This window comes from Caloenas nicobarica, chromosome 15 (assembly GCF_036013445.1).
Source record: "Caloenas nicobarica isolate bCalNic1 chromosome 15, bCalNic1.hap1, whole genome shotgun sequence".
Taxonomy (NCBI): Eukaryota; Metazoa; Chordata; class Aves; order Columbiformes; family Columbidae; genus Caloenas; species Caloenas nicobarica.
In genome coordinates, this window is record NC_088259.1 from 7,550,014 (window position 1) to 7,565,097 (window position 15,084).

A 15,084-nucleotide genomic window follows, 5' to 3' on the forward strand; every position below is an offset into this window, starting at 1 on the left:
TTCCTCATGCCATGCTGTAGGACTCACCTTGGAGAGCTTCGTGAGACCTGAAAAGCCTCAGTGAAGCAACCTCAGATTGTTCCCTGATCTCTCCTGGAAGCAAAGACCTTGTAGGCACCTTTGGCAAGGACTCGGTAAATGCAACAGAATTAGATTTCAACTAGTTGCTCACAGGTTGACCAGAAAGTGCTAATCCCACATAGGGGTGAGGCTGAGGTCAAGTGGTCCTCGGCCATGGCCTCAGGTGGGTCTCACAGGAGGTTTCTGTGCAGCATCTGGGTGCGCTGACACAGGATGATGCTGAGACACAAGGGTCCCCAAGGCACCTGCTCTTCAGTGTGGGCAGAAGTGAGGCCACAGGCCACTGCAGTGCTGGTAGATGTTCTTCTCTGTTGCGTCTCCTATGGGCTGATGGCATCCTAGTCCTGGGACAGCAGTTCTGCCGTCATTCTGTCAGAGGGACGTGGCAGCTGTGAAGTTAGGTGGGAGTAGTTTCCTTTGCTACCTTTAAGGTTCTCCCTGTGAAAAGTATCTAGACAAAGAATTCAACCAGTTTGCTTTTCTGTCTTGAGGAGGGACGAAAAGTCGCTGTGTGCTTTTCTACAGCCACCAAGTGCTCCTCACTTTCTGCTATTTCAATTAAACACATAGCAGAATGGGTAGGATAAAGGGGAGAGGCACAAGAATGTTCTCCTAGTGTTATTTCCTTATGCCAACACATTGAGTCACATCTCCAGAGTGAGAAATATGATATAAAGATTTAGAGAAGGAGGTCAGGCAATGAATGTATGATTGCGGGGCTGGGATAAGCAGGCGCTCTCTGTGGTTGTCTGTGCCGTGTCAGCTTGCTGGAGGTCAGCTGGGGATATTGGTCCCAGCAGATTTGGGAGACAGACTAGTAACTATCAGCCTCATGGCTTAGAGATACCAGCTCTGCTGCATCAGGAGCTCAGCTGACAAATTCTGCACCAGCCCAGGAGCTGCTCTGGGCCATTTCTCTTTCCTTTGTGGTTGAATATGCATATTTCTGGGAAAAAAAAAATGCTCTCTAACACCTTCCTCCCAGAACAAGAACTTGGGCAATGGATTGCTGCCTCAGCTTCTGGATGGCCCAGACCTCCTTTCCTCCAAAGTCTGAAGTCTCTTGGCACAGTTCAGCTGTCCTCCAGGGACCTGTTTGCAGAAGAGCATTTGCTTTTTAAAGAGAGTCAATAAGGTGGGTCTTTCTCCTCTTGATCACTCTTCATCAAAATCTAAAAGTATTCCAAGATCCCTCCAGTTTTGCTTAAAATACGTGTTAGGAGCAGGGCTGAGTTTGCCTGTCACATGGCTCAGGGGACAAGTGAAGCCTCAGGTCTTGAGTGGGACACAGAGGAAGAGAGAAATGCCACCAGCAGTCCTGAACTAGGAGCCATCTCTTGACATAATTAATTGTGCAAGGAGAACTGGCTGACCATCTGATGTTTTCCTCTTGGCTAGATCTTTAACAAGCGCTTTGAGAGGCCATGTTTAATTTGCAAGTGAATATAGCATTTATTCTTGCCAGCTGTTGCCGTGGCAGCCCTGGTACCGTGTGTCTCAGTGCAGAGGCTGGCTGGACATGAGGCTTTCCTCCCAGCTGAGCTGCAGAGCACTGGGAGGTCTTTTAGGAATAGACTGGTGACAGAGAAAGACCCCATGTGCTGTCATGGAGAACATCTAAAAGGGGATGCTCTGTTCGTTGGTACACCCAGCATTTCCCTCTCAAAGGGACTTTAAATGTCATCTCATAGCATGTTAGGGAATAGTATAAGCCTGTTGGGACTTGTACAATGTTAAGTCCGTAAGCTGTGAGACAAAGGCATCTGTCACTCAGCCTGCACGTGGACCTGGACAAGAAACCCGTCTTCCTCCTGTCCTCCTTGTGAATGTGCTCATCCTAGTGAGTGCAGGAGTGGGCCCCATAAAATGAGGAATTCACTTTTTGGGGGAGCAAGAAGAGAGAAAGAGAAGTCCCTTCCACATCCAGCAAGGTTTTCCTGTCACAGCAGTCCCGCTGGTTCGCTCCTGTTGGGTTTGGCACCATGATGTGCTGTTTGAGAAATGCAGCCTTGTTTTTCAAACAACGTGTCCTTCCAGGTGGCACTTGGCCCGTTCAAGCTTCTGTAGCGTTGTAACCAGAGAGCACTGCGATGTCCTGGAAAAAGTCTGCTCTTGTTCTCCCACACGTGTGTTTGGGAAGAAACAAGAACACACCAGTCCTTCAAAACGGGGGGAAAAAACATTTCGGACTAGAAATTCATGCCATTTTCCTGGTCTTGATGTGCTTGTGCTCCCCGACACTTCCTTGCTCTGAAAACTGCTTTGCTGTCCTCTCTTGTGGGATTTGCAACTTGTCACCAAGCCACTGTGGAGGATGAACGTTGGGATGCTGGAACTGTGGTGGGATGCACAGCCAACGCTGCCTGTTAAATGGTCCTGAGGGTGGATTCCGCGCTCGTGGGCAGCAGAGGCACCGCTGCGAACCGTGCACCTGCAGGCAGGGAGCACCTTGAGATTGTGGATTGTGTTGAGAGAAACCAGCCTTTGGGGAACCCCCCAGGAGAGGGTGGATCCAGCTCCAGGGCTGTCCCAGGCCTCATCTGTTTACACAGCTTGAAGGTCTTGCAAATACATGGACAACGTGCCAGCAGTCCCATCTGGTGTTCCACGGCAAAATCTGACATGGAGAGGTGCTTCTAGCTTGATGCAAGTTGTCTGCACCTCTCCAGGTAGCTCTGCTTGCTTCATTGTCCTCTGTGCCTGGGGCAAGACACACTGCAGTCATCTTTTCTTGGTCCCATGTGCACTTTTTGGACAGTCTTTTTCTCAGGCATGAACCCAAAGGACTTGCTGTCCTGCTGAGGACATGAAAATTTGTCTCCCCATCCTCCAGCCTGAAGCCAGCCCTTGCTGCCTTTCTGTTCTTGTCCTGGCAGGACTCTGGTGTCCTAAGCACAAGGAGTCTGTATCCAGATTCCTGAGCCTGTTTTGGGGCTTTTTTTTGGCACTTTCATCAAATAACGCTTGTGTGGGAGTTGAATTATGGCCTGCCAAAACTGTCTGGTTGGGTCTCCACAAAGAAAAGCTCTGCAGAACAAAACGGTGTGCATGGAGAGGCAGATGAGGCGAGTGAGTCTTAGGAGCATCATGTCTAGGGCTGCTCTCCCATCAGCTGAGGTTTCCAGCACAAAAATACATGCTATTAGCTGGTAGCACACGCAGCATCAGTGCGGCGCAGCCCTGCTGTGCATGCCCAGGAACGTTGTGCATGCCTCCTCCCGTGCATGAGCATGCTGCACGGGACAGCCCTCCGGCTTTGCTTGTGCTGGGTAACCCTGCTCGGTCAGGGTCCCCCGGCTGTGCCCCACTCCTGGCAATGCACAGCGACCCCTTGTCCTGGCTTCTTGCAGGGTCTGGAGCCAGGACAGAGTTGCTGCTGCTCCTACAACATGCCAAAGATCTGCCAAGCCCAGGCAGGTGGCTGGAGTCGTGTGGTTTTTTGCTGTAAACAGAAATCTCAGCTAAAGCCTGATGTGCCCAGATGTATGACATCTTGCACATGGTTGTACCTGAGACCTGGCTCATGGCTCCGTAGCCATTGTCCACAACCTACTTTTCTCCTTGTGACACTGCAGTGAGGACTTTTCCTGGGCTGTGAATGCACTGCCACCTCCTGAGCCTTTCACTCCTTCTTTCTCTGTCTGCTTCATCCCCTCTACAAAGCCCTGACCCCTGTAACAGCGAGGAGGTACAGGGCTGGCTGCATCCCTCACCCTGCCATGCCCTGTCCTTTGGGCTTGCCCAAGGGAGGATGCACCCAGGTCCCACCTGTGCAGATGAACCAGAAGGGGAATATTCAGGGTATTTCTGTTAACCTGTAGCCAGGAGAGGGCTGCCAAGCAGGCCAAGCTGAAACCCGAAGCGGCTGTTTTTCCTGAGACTCAGCGCTTGGCAGGGAGAGCAGACGGACAAGCGGCGGAGCTGGGAGGGATGCAAATGCCATGGGGCGCTGCCCAGGGAAGGTGCTTGGAGAAGGTGTGTTGGCTTACCTGTTTGGGAATTCATCTCCATGTTCTCCTTGTCCGAGGGGAGCTGAGAGAAGGCTGGGGTCATTGCTGACCCTTCTGTCCTTATGTGTGACTCTTCGCTTGGTCACCCTCCTCGCACCATGTACTGGGCATCTCCTTCAGCAGAGACAAGCAACAGGCTGGTTTACCCCTCGCGTTACTCTAAACAGTCAGGAGGTGGTCCGAGTATCCCTCTTGGTTCAGCCACCGCAGCTTTTGGCTGAGCCAGCCTGGCCAGCAGTGCTGGCCCTGGCTGGACCTTTTTTCCTTTATAGCTCAGCGTTATCTCAAGGTCTCTGGTGCTGCAGCCGGTGCTGTGTTTGCCTTGACTCGCAGCACCTGCCTGCCAGCCGGTCACTTCCCACCCATCTCCCTCCCACTCCTGGCTGGTGGCTTGGAACTCGGGGGGGTGCAGGAGCCCTCGAGGTGGGGGGAACCCCCCAAGGGACTGCAAATCAGTCCCAGTGCTGCCAGCCCCAGGGGAGTGAGGGGAGCAGGTGAAGTTGTCCAGTGTGGGATGGTGGGAGAGATACCCAGGGGCATCTGTCGCATCACCTTTGCTTCCCCGTCCCCATTGCCTTGCTGCTGGGGCAGGGCTGGGTGTCATACTGAATTAGGGACCAGGGCACTGTCCCAACTGGGGTCTATGCTGCCAGGACCGGTGCTGGATGCAAGGCTGAGCCATGCCCTGCCCTGCGCACGCAGCATCAGCCACTCCAGCCACGGGGAGTGCCGAGACTTCATCCCAAGCTCAGATGCTGTTAAAAATAGATCAGTCGTGAGCTGGTTTCCTTGTCTTTGGTTCCTGGCCCGAGAGCTCATTCCTCTCTCTGGGCTGGCTTTGAAGCTCTCTGGATGCTGCGAAATGCAGGCTGTGTGCCAGCCTGCCATTGCAGGGAGGCTTGGAGAGCCGAGAGCTGCAGAAATGTTATAGGTGGCATAGCTGTCCCCAAAATATTTAGCGATTAGTGAGTGCTTTCTCCCCAAAAAAGGCAGCATCACTGCAAAAAGAATTTGCTAAATAAATGGGGAGACAAAGCTTGGATAGGAGGGGCTGTTTGCTCCTTGATGGTGTTCCTGGGAGGGGGCACAGGCACCCGAGTGGTCCCGGCCACAAACCAACGCTCGCCTCAGCCCTGCAGCTTCCTAGAAAGCGGCTGTTGGGCTGCAGCCTCCTCGCAGCCTGGTACCATCCCGCCAGCCCTGTGACGGCTCCCGACACCTGCTGTGGAGCTGCAGGTCCCAGGTGCCTGGGCTGCTCATGCACCCTGTGAAAAGGCCGTGTCTCTCACTTTGAGGTTGGTGTTCTGGATCCCAGTTTCCTCTTGTAGTCCTTTTCTCTCCTTCTGCTTCTTCAATATCATTTTTCAGGTGCGAACACTGAGTCCGGAGACAATCTTAAGATGCAGCTGTGAAACCTACTATCAGCGTCACTGCTATCAAATACATGAGATTCAGGGCTGCACGTAACCACTGAGTAATTAAGTGGCAGCCCTGGTGATGAATTACAGCTGAGACCTCCTGAGGCTAAATAAATATCGGCTGATAACTGCTGATAAAATGAATTTCCGTGTGCTTTTTTTAAAAGCACCTTTCTAGTATCTGTGCCTGATTGTGGCACTGCACGTCTCCTGGGGGAAGCCACATTAACTGTGGAATTTCCCACTCCCAGCACCTTGGGTTTCCAACCAGAGCTGGAATAAAAATAAACCAAATAAATCCATGTCCCTGCAGAAGTCAGGCAGGGAAAGACAAGGCAATGCAGAGGTGGGTGGGGAGGGAGACAAGTGACAATCTGAGGTTTTGGGTAACCAGTCTAAATATCTTTTCCCTCAACTATCCCGCCTCAAATGCATGAAAAAACTGTGGGAGATGCAGAACATCCCTTGGAAAAGCCAGCAGGAAAAGGAGAGCTGCGAGGCACTGGTGACAGAGTGGTGGGGTCCCCCAGGGTGACATGAAGGACAGCAGCAGGCTGGTGCTGCTTCACCCAGCACCTGCCTGGGGGAATGGGTGCAATCCCATCTGCACGGGTACCGCGGAGCCCTGTGCCTGCAGAGGCTTCAGCTCTCTGAAGGCACGTTGGAAAAAGGCAGAAAATAGATTTATGGAGCTTCTTGGGAAAATGATCTTTGCCAGGGACTTTGGGAGACTTGTGAGCAGGTTTTGTCTGCACTGGCATTTCATCTGGAGGCTTCTCTTCCCGTGGGGAGGGAGCGTCAGGAGGGCTGGTGCTCCATGGCCCCGGGTGCAGCTTTCCCACTCTTGGGCTGGCTGCGGAGAGCAGCTGCACCGCCAGAGAAAAAGCATTTGGCTGAACATCCCATCCGCCTGGTTTGCAAGTGAAAATAAGGCTTGTCCCATGGCCAGCTCCACCCAGAGCAGAAAATCAGACCCTTTGGCAGATCATTGCTACTGTAATGAAATTTAGCTGTGCTGAGACTGCCAGTCCTCTAATGGGAAAAGTCCCACATGGGTTCAGAGAATTTTGGGGATGGATCTGTCAAAACTGCTGCTGCTCGAGGTTTTTGGTGCTGCCTGGGGACACCCGCTGCAGGTGAATGTCACCCTGTGGCTCAGCCCACCCTCAGCATTGATTGCGCATCATCTTTTCCCTGCAGCAATTCCCCCCAGCCCCGGAATCGTGTGGTCTTGCAGAACCATGGTGAAGCTCCTGCCCATTGCCCCTCTCCTCCTGCTTCTCCTGATGACTCTGGAAGCCAGACCAAAACCTGCAGGTGAGCCCCAGCCGGTAGGAATTGCCACAAGAGAGAGAAGCAGGAGCATTGGGGTGATGAAGCCCTCAGGGGACAGCTTTCTGCTTGAGGTGGGAAGACCTGATGCTTCTTCTTTGGAGGCATCCCCAGGAGGATAGAGGATCCCCCCAGGAGTGGGACCCGAACTCCCCAGCGCTGCCCAGGGGAGCAGGAGCCCAAGCCTGGCTCCGGAACAGTGGCTCTGGCGCCACTTACTCTGGGCACGTCCTCAGCCTTGACACAGCCCAGCTCAGGGATTTGCACCCTCCTGCCCATGGGCTTCAACCTCAGCAGGAGGCACAGGCATGAGGGGAACCCCCTCCCTGTGCATCTCTGCTGATGGGGGGACAAAGCAAACCCAGGGGCACCAGCCTCGCTCCTCCCAGGGCAGAGTTTAAAAACAGTGAAGGCGCACAATGGAGAAAGGAGCCAAGTATGTCTCGGAGAAGTTTGCAGCAGCTGAGATGACAGCCCGGGTCTGGGCATCATCCCAGGGGACTCAAAGTGTTTGCTTATCCCTAGGGCCAAATTCTCCCAGGCTTGGTTCCACAGAAGCCAAGCAAAATGTATTCATTGGCATTTAACTTGCTAAACATTCTCCTGGTTTGCACTGGAAGTAGCACCCATATGTCCAAGAGAGGCTTCTTGGCTCGATCCCTGCCATGTGCATGCCCTTAGCTGTGCTTTTCACTGTCTCATTTTATTTCCTTAAAAAAACCACAAACAACAAACCCAAACAAACAAACAAAAAAACCCCCCAAACAACAAAGGAAGCCCTGGTTCTAGGCAGAAACCGGCAAAATGCAGTAAAAACCAGAGGAGGCTGGAGCTGCAAGGGGAACAGAAGAATTGCCCAGAGCAGTATTTTCCTGCGTAGCAGCAGAGCCCATGTGGTGCAGAGGTCTGGAGCAGGAGCAGGAGCTGCAGCTTGCAGAGTTCAGCACGGAGCACAGGGCTGTTTTACACTTTAATGCTCTGATTTGCTGCAGTGATGAAGATACCACTGCCCAAAACCGTGCCTAAGCCTTGCTAGGGTAGATGCTGACAGCCAGAGAGGTGTTTCTGCAGTCCCTGGGGGTGTTGGCTGTGGAAATACAGGGAGCAGGAGCTGGGTCTGGCTGCAGGGACAGTGCTGGGGAGGAAGGGACATTGCCATTCCCCGCAGCCCCACGGCCAAGGCACATCTCCCTCACTCTGCCAGCACCCTCCATGGGTTTGTATGGCAGTGGGAAGGTGCTGGTCTATGGGGGCTGCCCAGACCTGTCCTCCCCATCTCCCACTGAGCACCCCTCAAGCCACACAGCGGGGATGTCTCTGCTCCCAGCTCTGTTTATCACAGATGGCCACAAGGCTGAGCCATCTCTTTGTCCCCTCTCAGCCCTGAAGTGCCGGACGGGTCCAATGGACATCGTGTTTGTGATCGACAGCTCCCGCAGTGTGCGGCCCTTTGAATTCGAGACCATGCGGCAGTTCATGATGGACATCATCGGCAGCCTGGATGTGGGCCCCAACGCCACACGGGTGGGGGTGATCCAGTACTCCAGCCAGGTGCAAAACATCTTCTCCCTCAAGACCTTCTTCACGCGAGCAGACATGGAGAAGGCCATCAACAGCATCGTCCCGCTGGCCCAGGGCACCATGACGGGGCTGGCCATCCAGTATGCCATGAACGTGGCCTTCACCACGCAGGAGGGCGCGCGGCCTCTGCACAAGAAGATCCCCCGCATTGCCATCATCGTGACAGATGGACGACCCCAGGACCGTGTGACCGAGGTGGCCACCCAAGCCCGGAATGCTGGCATCGAGATCTACGCCGTGGGCATCCAGCGGGCAGACATGAACTCTCTGCGGGCCATGGCCTCGCCGCCGCTGGAGGAGCACGTCTTCCTGGTGGAGTCCTTCGAGCTCATCCAGCAGTTTGGGAAGCAGTTCCAGGACAAGCTCTGCGGTGGGTGAGAACTGCGGCTGCAGGGTGGAAGGGTGGCCCTGGTGCCGGCTTCTCACCTGGGTTAGAAGGTGACCTTCAGAGGGGTGTTTGGGGCGGCTGCCCTCTCTAGGAGCAGCATGGACAGGGAAGCAACCTCCCCGATGAGGTGCTGGGACAGGTGGCCTTTCCTCTTGCTCGCCTTTCCTGGGGTGAGATAAGGAACGCTTTGAAAGCATTGCAAGCCAGCACTTTTCTCCTGTGCCTGGTAGCTCTGCCCCAAGCCAGGGCATTGTGGCAGCAGTGATGGGCATATTAAAGAGTAGGAAATGTGGAGCTGGTTTCCGTGGGTGTAACAAGGATGGGTGACATGTCCCAGAGTCCTGTGTACGTTTTGGTGTGGCTCTAGCAGGGTCTCCTCCTATGCAGACACGTGCATGGCGTCTGCTGCACGCACATTTGTGTTTAATAAACCCCTGGCCACGTGGTCTCACTCTGGAGCGTCTGGCCGGTGTTGGCTGGGAGCCGGTGGCTGGTTCGCACCGTGGCCATGCTGGCGTGGGTCAGGAGCTCGCAGGCTGGGACCTGTCTGTCCCCTGCCATGCTGGCAGGCTTTGCCGGTGACCTGGCACTGCAGCGGGCTGGCACAGCCTTGCTGACATGCTTCAGCATCTGTCGAAGGGCAGAAGGCAGCTGCCAGCCTCTGTCAGGCAGCGTTTCCCAACCAGGGGCACGCGGGTGCCCGCGGGGCTGCGTCAGTGCCATGGGGAGTCCCTGCTTGCTGGGGGTGTGGGACTGGCCAGATATTGTCCCCCAGGACCCTGATATTCTCCTGCACTTGATGCTTTTGCTTACAACGTCCTGCCTGTCACCTGCCTACCCTCGTGCCTGCTTCCTGACAGGGCCCGTTGTGATAGGACAAGGGGTGATGGTTTTAAACTAAAGGAGGGGAGAATCAGGCTAAACATGAGAGAGAATTTTTTTTTTCCCCTGAGAGTGGTAAGAGCCTGGCCCAGGTTGTCCAGAGAGGTGGTAGATGAACCATCCCTGGAGACATCCCAGGCCAGGCTGGACGGGGCTCTGAGCAACCTGAGCTGGTGCAGATGTCCCTGCCCATGGCAGGGGTTGGACTGGATGAGCTTTGAAGGTCCTTACAACCCAAACTATTCCATGATTCCCGGCCAGCTCTGCAGGCTCCTGGCTGCATGGACACGCAGACCTGGCTCCTTCAGCACGTTCCGGCTGATCTCAAGCTTTTGCTTACTCGGCTCAAGCTATCGACAGTGTCAATTAATATTGAGTGTTGATTTAGTGCCTGGGTAGATCTGAAAGCTGAGGCGGTTCAGGAACCTGCCCCACATGGTGTTCGTGTCCGTGCGCTAGAAATCAGCAGGTGAGCGCTGGGGCTGGAGGGGCTGGGGCTGTGCGGGTCACCCTGGTGGCTTCAGCTGCAGGGACCGGGCATGTGCCGAGGCTGGGTTCCCCCCGTATCTGGCGTGTCCATGGGCCTCTCTGATGACCTTTCTGTCTTGCAGGGGTGGACATGTGCATGGAACGGGAGCACGGCTGCCAGCACAGCTGCATCAGCACCCCTGGCTCCTTCTACTGCGAATGTAACCCAGGCTACAGGCTCAACATGGATGGAAAAACCTGTTCCCGTAAAAACTGTTTTATTATCCTAACTCTTGTAGAGGACTTGTAGTGACAGGTCTCATGAAAGGCAGCTGAAAAGCAGCAGAGGACCCTGCAAGGCCAGCAGCAGCCTGGGTGCTCTGTTCCTGCAACCTCCGGGTCTGTAATGGCTGTGGGTAGTGCTCAGCATTGCTAAATCTTGGTCACCTCTCTGCGATGGGACACTTGGGACTTATGTGAACACAATGGGCTGCCTGTCACCTGAGGAAGCTGTGGGCAGTGGGTACAGGATGATGCGTGTCCCAGCCACCAAAGTGCACAGTGTTTTGGCTCTGTATTTTGAATGCAGAGCTGTTATTAGTTCGTTCTGGCTACTGCCCCGGGACTTTTCTTTCTTGTCTCAGGGTGCTGGGAGGTCCCTCAAAGCCCCGGGGAGATGGGGACAGGAGGGTGACAGGTGTCCTGTTCCCCTGCAGCCATCGATGCATGCGCAGACGGGAGACACGGCTGTCAGCACCACTGCGTCAGCGCTCATGGGTCATACTCCTGCCGCTGCCGCGCGGGTTACTACCTCAACCAGGACAAGAGGAGCTGCACGAGTAAGTGTCCCTCTCCTTTCCCGTCCATTCATTTGCTTCTCGCTCCCCCTCTCCTCCTCCTGTCTCTCCCTTTCTGCCCACCCCTCTCGTTCTCTCACCAGTGATCGATTACTGCAGCTTCGGGAACCACAGCTGCCAGCACGAGTGCGTGAGCATCCCCAGCGGGCACTACTGCCGCTGCCGCAGCGGCTTCACGCTGCAGCCCGACGGCAGGTCCTGCAGGGGTATGTCCTGGCACGGCATCGCGGCCAATTCCTCTATGTCCTGCTCGGTCCCCAGGGGAAGGGCTGTGGGGTGGGGATAACCCTGTGCCCTTGGCTTGTCTTTCAGTCACTGACCTCTGCAATGGGGTGGATCACGGCTGTGAGTTCAAGTGTGTGAGCACGGAGGGTTCTTACCACTGCATGTGCCCCGAGGGCCAGCAGCTCCAGGCTGACGGCAAGGCGTGCAGCAGTGAGTACCGGGACACAGCTCTCGGCATCCTCCTCGTCTGGGCTCTGGGCTTACCTCAAACTAGGCTGGGAGTCTAAGTGTGACTTTGAGCTGGGTTGGAGGGCAGAGAGCCATATGGGCTTGGGAGAGCACCCCGGCTGCTGCAGGGATGGGTGCCAGTGTGTGTTCTCAGAAGAAGCAACAGGAGCTTTGAGGAAAGGTTCAGGAAGGGGAAGACCTAGGAGGGATTTTCAGGGGATGCTGTGGTGGCAGTGGAGGTTTTTGGGCTGGGATCTCGGGGCATGCTTTGCCCCGCTTCCTGGCCTCACCCCGGCTGCAGGTCCAGGGGGTCCATGTGGTGTCCTGAAGCCCAGCAAGCATGCTCCAGCCCTGGGAATCTTCACCCCAAGGCTGACCCCAGCCAGGCCGGTCCCTTCTCACCTTCCCTTTGTGCCCACAGAGTGTGGGTCTGGGCACGTTGACCTGGTGATGGTGATCGATGGCTCCAAGAGCGTCCGACCCCAAAACTTTGAGCTGGTGAAGCAGTTCGTGAACCGCATTGTGGACCTGCTGGAGGTGTCCCCCCATGGCACACGCGTGGGGCTGGTGCAGTACTCCAGCCGCGTCCGCACCGAGTTCCCCCTCAATAAGTACCACAGCGCAGATGAGATCAAGAAGGCGGTGATGGAGGTGGAGTACATGGAGAAAGGCACCATGACTGGCCTTGCCCTCAAGCACATGGTGGAGCACAGCTTCTCTGAGCTGGAAGGTGCCAGGCCTCTCTCCCATAATGTCCCCAGAATTGGGCTTGTCTTCACTGATGGGCGCTCCCAAGATGACATCTCTGAATGGGCCAGGAGAGCAAAGGAATCAGGTAGGGGGGCTGGGGAACCCAAATTGCAGTGCTTTGGGCATCCCAGGATGGTTCTTCAGGGTGGCTGGCTCTGGGGCAGGCTTCAGCATCCAACCTTGGGATGCTGCATCGCTGAGGTCCACAGGACAGATGTGCCTCTGCTGTGGTCACAGGATGCTGGGAGCAACATCCTTCACGCAGCAGCCTGCACTATGGCAGTGCTGCTGTGCTCCTGCCTGTCCTTCCCAAATTCCTGCTGTGCATTTGGGAAGCCCAGGGGGAATCCTGCATCCTCAGCTTTGCTTCCTCTGGTCTTGGGGCTGTTTGATGCGGGGTGGCCGGTGCAGTGCTCAGAATCCATCTTTGCCACACAGGGATTGTCATGTTTGCCGTGGGCGTTGGCAAGGCCGTGGAAGAGGAGCTGAGAGCAATTGCCTCCGAGCCAGTGGAGCAGCACTTCTCCTACTCGGTGGACTTTACCACCATGACCCACCTCGTGGAGAACTTCAAGCTGAACATCTGCCCAGGTGAGTGCCCCTTGCCACAGTGGAGGGGCTCAGATTTGAGCCAGGGGAACCCTCCTCTCCCTGCAGAGCTGGGGGGGTGGTTTGTATGTTTGTCACCCTGTGTCACATAGCCCAGGGCTGAGATGGCCTGCTGTCAGCCTAGGCTGTCTCTGGATCTCACCAGGCTGTTGTGGGTATAGAGGTGGGTCTCAGGGAGGGACTTGGAAGAAGAGAAGGTAGAATTGGGGGGTTTAATGCAAAAGTAGGGTTTATGTGGCCACCCCAGTGCCTTACGTGGGCAGAGGCTGGGGTCACACCATGCCTGAAGGGATGCTGCCCCAGCTCCAAGGGTGGCCCATCTCATCCAGATCTGTGCTTCTGCCGCTGGGTGCAGGAGGACCACGCTGGGTTACTGTGAGGGTCTCCCTGCCCTGTGACAAGCTGGGGCTCCCCAGAGCTCTTGAAAACCCCAGGGGCTCCCATGGGACTGCACATATGAGGTCAGCATCTCCCCTGCCACTCCAGCTTGAAGGAGAACCAAAGCTCCACACTGACTGTCCTCAGCACGCTGTGACGTGTGCAGCAGCTCTGCGGGATGCCTGGTGGATTCCTGGTGGGATGCCTGGCAGCCAGCTTGCTGGGCTAGCAGGGATGCAGCCTAGCAAAAAGGAGCAAGGCTGCAAGAAGAGGGGAAAATGGGGTGAGAACCCCAAAAGTCAGGTCTGGCCCCAGCAGGTGGCATTAGGGACAAGGGACTTGTGCTGTGCGGGAGGAGGGGAAGAACCAGGCACTGCGGGGCTGTGCCTCTGACAGTCCCCAAACCCCCTGGTTGCAGAGGAGAGCAAAGGTGAGACGGAGATCCGCAGCCCATGTGAGTGCGAGGCGCTGGTGCAGTTCCAGACGAACACCGTGGCCATCCTGCAGAGCCTGACTGAGAAAAATATCCTTTGGGTGATACCTGGGCTTGCCAGGGTGCAGGGCAGCTTGGGGACAGCGCACACAGGGAAGGGAGGGGTGGATGAGTGGGAGTAGGGAAAATTTTAGGCTCCTTCAAGGGGGAAAAAGCCCTTTGCCCACCAGACCATCTGGCTCACAGTTTCCTTAGCATGTTTACTTGCTCAGATGACAGCCAGACTTGAAGATTTGGAGAAGCAGATTGCCCAAAAGAAGTGATCCTTGCAGAGGGCTGCAGTGCTCAGATGGGACATGGGGTCGTACAGTAGCTGCGTGGCATTGTTATTGCTAGGTTATTGTAAAGCATCAGTGTTTGTTCTTGTATCGCAAAATCCCAAGGGGGATGTGGAGTGTATTTAAAAAAAAAATCCTAAAAAAAACCCAAAAGAACTTGAGCAAAAACCCCTGCTGCGAAGCCAAGGGGTTCAGCTGTCACTGTTGCCTTGTTCCTCTGAACTGGCTGGTCTGGGATGAGGTGGACACCTGTGCGGGCAGGCTGGGCTTTGGACGAGGAGATGTGACACCCGGCCTTTTCCCACAGTGGCTGGATTGAACCAGCCCCCGTGCAGCCCCCCCAGTGCCCAGCAAGCTGCTTTGCAAGAGGAAAAAACATCCTGAGAGCTTCTGCCATCTCAGTATCTGCTGCCAAGCAGTGGGGCAGGGAGAGCTGGTGCCATGGGCAGAGCACAGGGATGTCTGTCCTGGGCATGGTGCCCGGGTGTGCGGAAAGTGGGTGTCAGGAATGGGCAGATCTCCTTGCCCTTGTTTTGGCAGAATTGTTTCAAAATTGGCCATTATCTTGTTTTTTAATCACGTAGCAAAATGGTACTAATTCATTCTATAAATATCTGTGTGTGTGTGTACATATATATATATATTTTGAGAGCAGGGTAGTGCTATTTTTAAACACTTCTTTTATATATAGAAAATTCTATCCTGACAATAAACACCCTGAAGATTTGTATGACGCATCTCTCTGCTTTTGGCTGGGCTGCTGGGGCATCTCTGCATCAGAACAGGGGCCTTTGCAAAAGGCAGAGGCCTCTGTCCTTAGGCTCCAGAAATCCTTTGGGAAAACCCTTGCTCGGCGCGCATCCCAGGATGCCACAGACCAGCCGTGGCTGGAGGAAGCCAGCGTGACATGGGCACTTTGTCACTGTCCCCAGTGTTTGCTTTGTAGTTTGTGCTTATCAGAGCACGGGGAGCTCGGTGCCTGCTTTATGTGGGTGTAAATGTGCCAAGTCAGGGCTGCAGGGCCACTTACACCCATGGGGGATGTGGCCCCGGTGTGGCGACACTTCTCCCAGGGGCAGGAGAGCCACCGAGCTGCCTGGCTGGCT

The 15,084-nt window shown here is 55.1% G+C and overlaps 2 protein-coding genes across 2 annotated transcripts in view; one reads left to right on the forward strand and one right to left on the reverse strand.

The window, feature by feature from the left end:
- The window catches only part of RBPJL (recombination signal binding protein for immunoglobulin kappa J region like), an 18,870-nt gene extending 14,736 nt beyond the window's left edge, over positions 1-4,134 (reverse strand). The window contains exon 1 of the mRNA XM_065645986.1: positions 4,071-4,134. Coding sequence (XP_065502058.1) covers positions 4,071-4,134 — 64 coding nt within the window. The remainder of the gene's footprint in view (positions 1-4,070) is intronic.
- The window catches only part of MATN4 (matrilin 4), an 18,092-nt gene extending 3,401 nt beyond the window's left edge, over positions 1-14,691 (forward strand). Inside the window, exons 2-11 of the mRNA XM_065645428.1 lie at positions 6,710-6,826; positions 8,223-8,792; positions 10,304-10,426; positions 10,877-10,999; positions 11,101-11,223; positions 11,330-11,452; positions 11,892-12,305; positions 12,659-12,811; positions 13,626-13,730; positions 13,905-14,691. Of these exons, the coding sequence (XP_065501500.1) occupies positions 6,751-6,826; positions 8,223-8,792; positions 10,304-10,426; positions 10,877-10,999; positions 11,101-11,223; positions 11,330-11,452; positions 11,892-12,305; positions 12,659-12,811; positions 13,626-13,730; positions 13,905-13,963 (1,869 nt within the window). The 5' untranslated portion in view covers positions 6,710-6,750 and the 3' untranslated portion in view covers positions 13,964-14,691. The remainder of the gene's footprint in view (positions 1-6,709; positions 6,827-8,222; positions 8,793-10,303; positions 10,427-10,876; positions 11,000-11,100; positions 11,224-11,329; positions 11,453-11,891; positions 12,306-12,658; positions 12,812-13,625; positions 13,731-13,904) is intronic.
- Positions 14,692-15,084: the final 393 nt, after the last annotated feature.